The sequence below is a fragment of the Triticum dicoccoides genome, chromosome 7A (assembly GCF_002162155.2).
Source record: "Triticum dicoccoides isolate Atlit2015 ecotype Zavitan chromosome 7A, WEW_v2.0, whole genome shotgun sequence".
In the NCBI taxonomy this organism is placed as follows: domain Eukaryota; kingdom Viridiplantae; phylum Streptophyta; class Magnoliopsida; order Poales; family Poaceae; genus Triticum; species Triticum dicoccoides.
The window spans coordinates 733,431,360-733,438,823 of NC_041392.1; the positions used below are offsets into that span (position 1 = coordinate 733,431,360).

Sequence of the window (7,464 nt, forward strand, 5' to 3'; positions counted from 1 at the left end):
TCTAAAACTAATCTCGGCGAGCTGGATGTGATGGTCGCCTTTCCCGAGCTACGCCTTGCACCTAGTACATACACCATCTCTCAAACACCCACTCACTTTTTAATTGTATATTTGTTATTCAAAATGCATCGACATTCTTTTTGAAATGCATAAATACTTTTTGAATCACATGGATTTTTTAAAGAGCGTGATTTTTTTTAAATTATGAAAATATTTTTGAGTATCTGAACAGTTATTAAATTACATGATTTTTTTTAGAAAAGGGTGAACATTTTTCAACCTGTACAAACATATTTTGAATACATGAATATTTTTCATAAAACTACATGAACATTCTAAAATTAATGAACGGTTTTTAAAAATTACATGGCATTTTTTTAAAGGAACAAACATATAAAATTAGAACATGCGCAAATTGGATTTTGGGTGTACAGCAAGTGATCAGATTACTCATACGCGCACCTAATTTTTATTCTTGATATAGTGAACCGGCAGGAGAGCTATTCTTAAAGATTTACCCTAGTTGTGCCTCCAAGCCTGTACAAATTTTCCCAGGAAAAAAAATGGAGTACGTGGAGCAGCACTACACCATGTGCCGGTGCTTGGAGGCATCTGCTTCTTAATTCTGATTGCACATGTATCTCTTATTCGTTTTTAGTTACTTTTCGTTCTCATCCTATTTATGAGCAAACGGGACAGCTTTCTCACCCTTTGCTCTGATCCTTTAGGCCACTTATTAAATGTGGGCGTTAGCATCAAAAACTCGCTGAACTTTGAAACTGGTTTTTTAGGCCCCTGAAATCTGGCAAGCCGGATAAACCTCTCCCTGTGAGTGCTTTTTGCACACCAGGTGGAGTCCATGCATGCGGTCATTCCCTTTGTCCGGCCGCATGCAGTTTCGCCCCATGCATACCAGCACGGCCATCAAGTGAGCAGAGCACCCGCTTTCCTCTTCCGTCGGAGCCTTCGCCGCCTTCGGATGGCACTGCAGGACACCAACAGTGCAAAAACAGATAGAAGAAAAGGAGCTTCTGTCCAACACCTGATGTGCAACATCGACTCCACATATGATGTCATCCTCAACTCAATATACCACCTATCAATCAAATGAGCAAAACCACCCAAGGGGTAAAAAACCGGTTTCAAAGTTCAGGTTTTTTTTATAGATAAGCAGGTCGTTACACTATTAAGTTTAACCCGAAAACAAATGCAATCATCATCTCTCCTGCATCTCTGTATAAAAGTAAGCGTCAACAGCTAGTTCAATTACACTTGGTATCATCATCAACTCAGAACAATCGCATAGCATGCCAGTTCAGTTGATTTATACGCACAACACAGGCAGACTCACAACATTGTACTCTGGGACTGAATCGATTCAATCGAGATGACAACCTCTTTTTGCCGGAACCAAACATACTCTAGGCCTGAATCGAATCAATCGAGCTGACAGCCTCCTTTCTCTTTCTGCCGGGGCCATGTATAGCTTCACCCAATGCTACACTGTTCAGTCTACGATCCGACGCTGAACCCAATTCTGTGGTTGGGGGGTGATATATTCCTCCAAAGCAGTGCGGGCAGTACACAGCATTAGCTGCACATATACAAATCACCCAAAACAAATATTTTGCATAATTAGTACAAATTGACAAATCATATATTATGCTAGAAACTATTTTATCTAGTTACTAAATTGGTTATATAAACAATATTGCCCCATCTCAGTAAATAAATAGTGGAACTATACTAGTAGTACTTTTTGTATGTGAAACTATACTAGTACTACTTTCTATAAGAGAGCACTCGTCACAAATAAAAAAAACTTTATAAAACTGTTTTTAATGATTGATTCAAAGTGACAAGACAGTTAGTTGCACCTTTATCCACGACTTCGCAAAATGTCAGCAATTCAGGCCCTTTTACCCCGCTCAACTCGGCAAAGTACCTGTACCGTCTTCTTCTTCTCCCATCGTGCCCTTTGAAGTAAACATGCCAATAACTCACTGTGTCATTCTGGTCCAAAACGAACATGTTGCTATGAACTCCAACAGCACGCTTTATCTTTAGCTTACCACCCTTCTATGGAATAGAACAGAAAAGATTAGTATTCCACCCAGATTAAATTATACTCTTAATCTACATGGCACCGATACGAGGACACGGACACGACAATACGGATACGGTGATATGGGATACAACAATTTCTACAAACAGCCATACAGTAATAAGGCAAGTATATATAAAAAATAATGTAATAAATGATAATTCAGAGATGTGAGATGCTGAGATGTGATTAACATACTATAGAGTATAGACACAACCTGCGATTTTTTAGGCTTTGCTTAAAACAAATCTCTTGGAGTCAGCAAAGTACCGTTAGTTAAGCATCAAACTCAAATTAATGTGGGTATTTTGTGTTGTTGGATGACACAACCAGATAAGCTTCCAGTTGTATATAGGTTTGAAAATGTGTAAATAATACAACCGTTTGTTGTCTGAATGATTTGTTTTCATTCCATTTCAAAGCAAATGGTCTAGACTAGCGCAACACCTTAACTAGACTTGCCAAGGGTGACACCCTACATGCCTTAAAGCTACAAGGCAGATGTTTTACGCTGCTAAGGCAAGTGTGACGCCTTAAAAACAATGTAATACATAAGGTGCCCGGCTGACGGTGCGGATGTGGCATTGCGACTTGGCGACGATGATGGTTGCAAGATGAGCAGGGTCGTGGCTTGCCTTCATCGTCAATCGTCTGAGCGTGAAGTTGGAGTTGCGGAGTTGCCGGGCAACTTTGCGGCAATGATGCCAGGCGATGGGCAGATCAGACTATCGGTGCAAGGCGTGCTCCTTTTCTCCTGCAAGGCTCGTCATCAAAGTTTGAGCTGGTCCTCGATGCCTTCTGCCGATTGTTTGGCTTTGGCCGGCAGGGTTCTCGTGTACAATGCGATGCTGTGATGAGGGCTTCAGCATAGAGCGTGGGCGTCCGGGGCGCTATGTACGCCGGCGCCGGCATGTCCAAGACGATGGCTTCACTAGTCCTGGTTGGGTCCTGCCATCCACCTGCCGTCTCTTAGGCACTTATGGGTGGAAGGTACGTTGGCCTGGACAGCCCTGGAGATGTGGTCTTCTTTGGAGGCGCCTGGCAACGGCTGTGACGCGGCCTTGAGGCTCTGAGTCTAGTTACCTCGCCGTTCATGGTTGGAGGCTGGACAAGGCTAGACCTTTCGTAGTTGCAGTCTGTAGTTGGTAGCACCTCCTCGCCTGCTAGTTTGGTGAGGACGATGATGTGTGTGCGTGTGTCCCTCCTCTTGGGAGGTTGTACCTGTACTGCTGTTCTCTTCCTGTTCAATGAAATGAACCGCGAACTCTTTTGCGTTTTCTCAAAAAAAAGGGGGGGGGTTCTCGTGTACCATTCGTTCAGAGGGGTCCTGACGGATCGTCTGTGGCGAAGTCAGAGTCACTTGCTCAGGGAGAGATGATGACGATGACATTGCAGGCGATCTCTACTGTGTACTACATGGGTCTTGAGAGTGCCAAGTAAGCCGGGTGCCCTTCGTTGTGGGTGTGTTGTAACAGTTTCACCCAGGTTTCTATTAGTTAACCAGGCAACTCTCTTCTAACATTTTTAATGAATCAGACCTAAAGGACCGCATTTTAAAAACAAATATGTACCTGTTTTTTATTGTGCTGCTCAACTGCCACATTAGTGCAGTGTGTTGTTTGACAGGGAGGATCATCCTCGAAGTATGCCGCCATGTCCAGGGGTCTTGGCAAATTTTTTGAATCAGGATAATGAACATTTCGACTGAGCAGTCGATGATCAACGAACTCCTCACCAACACTACAAAAAGAAAAAATATGTTCAGTTTATTATAATTCGATGAAATCTACCTTTAACTAAAAGCATTACTATATATATATATATACTATGTCTCTTAACTTTGATATGATCAGAAAATTCCTATTTACTCCTAAGCTACTCATATTTGTCTTTTTGAGAAATAATAGGTGTAATCTTTTAATCTGGAAAGATATTTGGAGGCATACCTCTTCCCAGGCCTCGCAGGTTGACCTAAAGTAAAATGACCAAACAATACTTTATTAGTAAAAAAATACTGATGAAGTCAATGCAATTTTATTATTAGTAGGGTCTGAATCGTGGGAGGGAGGGTGTGCCTTCCTTAAGTGAAAAAAAACATTAAACTAGATTTTCTTTTCTGACTACTATTTTTACTGTGTGCTAGCTCAAGCGTTGCAACATGTCTAGACTGTTATTGGCGCACAACTGCAAACTAGGCGACTATCTCATGGCTTTCTTCCTGTTGGGTGCTAGCAGATACAAATAATTTAAGTTACATCCATGCATACTGGGTATTATTTAAAATTAAAAGGAGTTCCTGCCGCTGCTATGCGACTGGGAATTTTGCAGGTTGCTATAGGAAAAGGGACAATCAGAATATCAAAGAGTTGGTTGGAATTTTGTGTTTCAAAGTGCTGCCAAACAATGAAATATTTTGAGTCTAAACAGATAAGAGAAGCAAGGGGAAGGTCCTCATAGTGGATTGATCTGATAAAATACATACGTTGGAATTGCAGCAATTTGAGTGCTACTAGAACTCCAGACACAATAATCCTGACATTCTTTTCCTCTAATAAAGTTCCCATGAAAAAAAGTTGTCTATATTACAGAAAAGAATCTAGATCATTGTTTTTCTCTAGATACACTACCAACTGGAATGTTATGGATAGCAAGAAGCCAAGAGGTCGATAGTTTAAGATGGAGAGCCAAATTTGATAGTCTCAGACCACTAAGCAAACAGGTTACCCTAATTCACAGTGTACAAATGGGTTTACCTGTTATGTTCTCTTAATTGTAAATGTGAGATACGCCATGAACGGAGAAGTATATATAGGCGTAATATTTTAGCAGACTAGGATGCTGCCGTTCTGTCACAAAAAAAATGTACTTCATATCTAACCTGATGAAGATGCCATCATTAGCTTGTGTCAGCCTGCAAGATAAAATAATTAGCAATTAGGATTTAGGGGTCGTCTAATAATGAGTGATCTGTTCCTTTTAAAAATTTAATCACATTTATAAGTCTTTTGATGGAAGTTCAACTACCATTATCTCTCAAGTCAATGTCATCACATATATTGACAACTAAAAGCTGAATTAATGTTTAACCAAACTTTAAAACATATGAACTAAATTAATACTTTACTAAATTGAAACGTATAAAAGGAGTGAAACTGAAACTCAGGGTTGTTAGGTCATCGATATTTTTGAAAATTTTCAAGCAACCGAGAATTAGCAAAAGAAGCATCAAATGGATTTGTACTACAGTAACTCAACTAATCTCAGCATAATGACTATGCCATAGAAACTAGATGTATTAAATCCTAGCCCAGGTGTTTTTTTACTGTGATAGAAACTGGTGCAATTCATTTGAATTTTGCCATGGTGAATTTCGGATAGGATGCTGAGGTACTGCGTTATACTGAATTTATGTGGCAAATAAGAACGTACTAGGATCAAGTTTTGTTTAACACGAATTCACATGTTTGCTTGGTGTACTGACAAAAAAGGTATCCACCACTCTGAACAGAACTGGCAGAATTTGCGCAAATTTGTAAATTGTAGCTATATGTATCTATGAAGTAACATATCGCCACTGATAAGAAAGGTTTCCTGTGTGTATGGAAGATTAAGGCTACTTCTGCATGCATATATTCCTTCTGCCGAAAGAGACCAATACACATCACAGAAGCAATGTGTCCACTGAGAATGCCATCTATCCGAAAAATTTGTATAACAATCAATCTTTAGCTGTGCTCCGCCGTGTGCTGCGCTGCTGTTTGCTACAGATGCTCCTCGACATAAAGTGTTGAAGGGCGGCAGACCTGGAATCTCCCTGCATGCGTTTGTACCCAGGATCCTGCTTGCCAGCGGCCAGAGCTACTAGCAGGGACGGTGTTGTGTCTTTTCACGCCATCAGCGACAGCCGCCACCTGATGTGCATCACCAGCTCGCTGGTGTATACCAAGATTACATGTGGGACAGTGCCCGGGCATGCCTCGACGACGACACCCTCGGCAAGCTCCTGAAGCGCAAGGACAACATGGGCGTGCGCGTGCTCGTGCTGGTCTTGGACGACCGCACCTCCATCGAGTCCCTCGGCATGCGTGGATACATGGGATGCATGGCGGCCGAGACGACGTGGTACTTTGGTGGCACCGTTCGTGGAACCACGACGTCGGCGAGGTTGGTAGGAGAGGCAAGCTAAGTTACCCAGGAAACCCCTTGCAGGCGTCAGTGCACGGAATCGTCCAGGGCCAGCCCGAGGAAGACACACAATGGTGCCTAGAGATTGAGGATGCAGAACTGAGGAGGAATTAGAGGCTGGGGCTTGGGAGCTGTCTCCAAAGGTCAATTTGGGGGTCACAGGGGGACTCGGGAAGAAAGGTCACGGGAGTAAGCCAAACGTATTTTCCTATAAATCTGGTTCTGCACAAATTAATTGGTAAAACGGATTTAGCTAAGCATGTGCTCCAGATAGACTTGACTACATTTTGCTCGTTATGCATTATGCCCAGGTGTTTGATCTAACGATATTGCACCTTTTTTAAAAAGATCAGATTAAGTTATAAACTCATGACCTACAGGAAGAAATCTCCTATGACAGTCAAACCAACATGCCTTTCCGGCACTTCTTAACTGGAATGCTTTGGTATCACTCATAGAATCATAACATGCAAATTAAACATGGGTGCTGCACCCAACAACCATTCCCTGGGAGTACTATTGGCAAATTAAGTACATAGAACTGAGGAAAAAGCCATACACTACTCATTGACCAAGCCAAAAAAATAATATATGTCCTGGTCAGAAAGCAAAAGGTATTGAGTACACTGCATAGATGGATGTGAATTTGTACACTGCACACACAATCAGACTACTAATTTATATAACTCAATCTACATTGGGATCATAAAAATAGCATAACCAGATTTGCCATGGATGATGGCTGGTGCACTCCAATCCTTGAAAAGTAGCATTGTTTTATGTAGAATGGAGTACTAAAAATGACCTAGCTGGGCAGTAGCTAGGTATTCAACACCGCTCGTGCAACTCCATTATTAATACTCTAAACTGCTAGGGTGTTGGACAAACATGATAAGAAAATGTATGCGTGTGTTTCGACCAAGAACATACCTTGTCTTTGGTCTTTTTGAGACGATTTCGGCTCGAGGAGACTGTTTTCAGATCTCCCTGCTGCTGCTCCGGTTGATGCTCGCAGGTCTTCTCCCGAACTCGATTCACCGTGAGCCGCAGGACAGTGGAGGAAGTCGGGGAGCTCAGCACTGCACACGAGATAGGGACGGATGAGGATGGATCATGGATGGGCGAGGGTGCCCGACCGGACGGGGGGTGGCACCGGAGGGGGGGAAAGGGAGGCG

The 7,464-nt window shown here is 42.2% G+C and overlaps 1 protein-coding gene across 1 annotated transcript; it reads right to left on the reverse strand.

The window, feature by feature from the left end:
• Positions 1-1,140: 1,140 nt before the first annotated feature.
• On the reverse strand, positions 1,141-7,442 carry LOC119330695. Its single transcript, XM_037603811.1, has 6 exons — positions 7,220-7,442; positions 4,983-5,015; positions 4,051-4,075; positions 3,676-3,844; positions 1,878-2,079; positions 1,141-1,594 (listed from the first exon to the last, which is right to left on the reverse strand). Exons 2-6 carry the CDS (start codon positions 4,999-5,001, stop codon positions 1,422-1,424), a joined length of 588 nt encoding a protein of 195 aa, XP_037459708.1. The 5' UTR covers positions 5,002-5,015; positions 7,220-7,442; the 3' UTR covers positions 1,141-1,421.
• Between the last annotated feature and the right edge of the window lie 22 nt (positions 7,443-7,464).

What these genes read in the sequence shown, in the direction of transcription:
- LOC119330695 (XM_037603811.1), bottom strand. An exon ending in AGCAGCACAATAAAAAACAG is followed by an intron (nt 2,080 to 3,675) that starts GTACATATTTGT and finishes TCTATTCCATAG; the next exon opens with AAGGGTGGTAAGCTAAAGAT. An exon ending in TTGCGAAGTCGTGGATAAAG is followed by an intron (nt 1,595 to 1,877) that starts GTGCAACTAACT and finishes GTATATGTGCAG; the next exon opens with CTAATGCTGTGTACTGCCCG.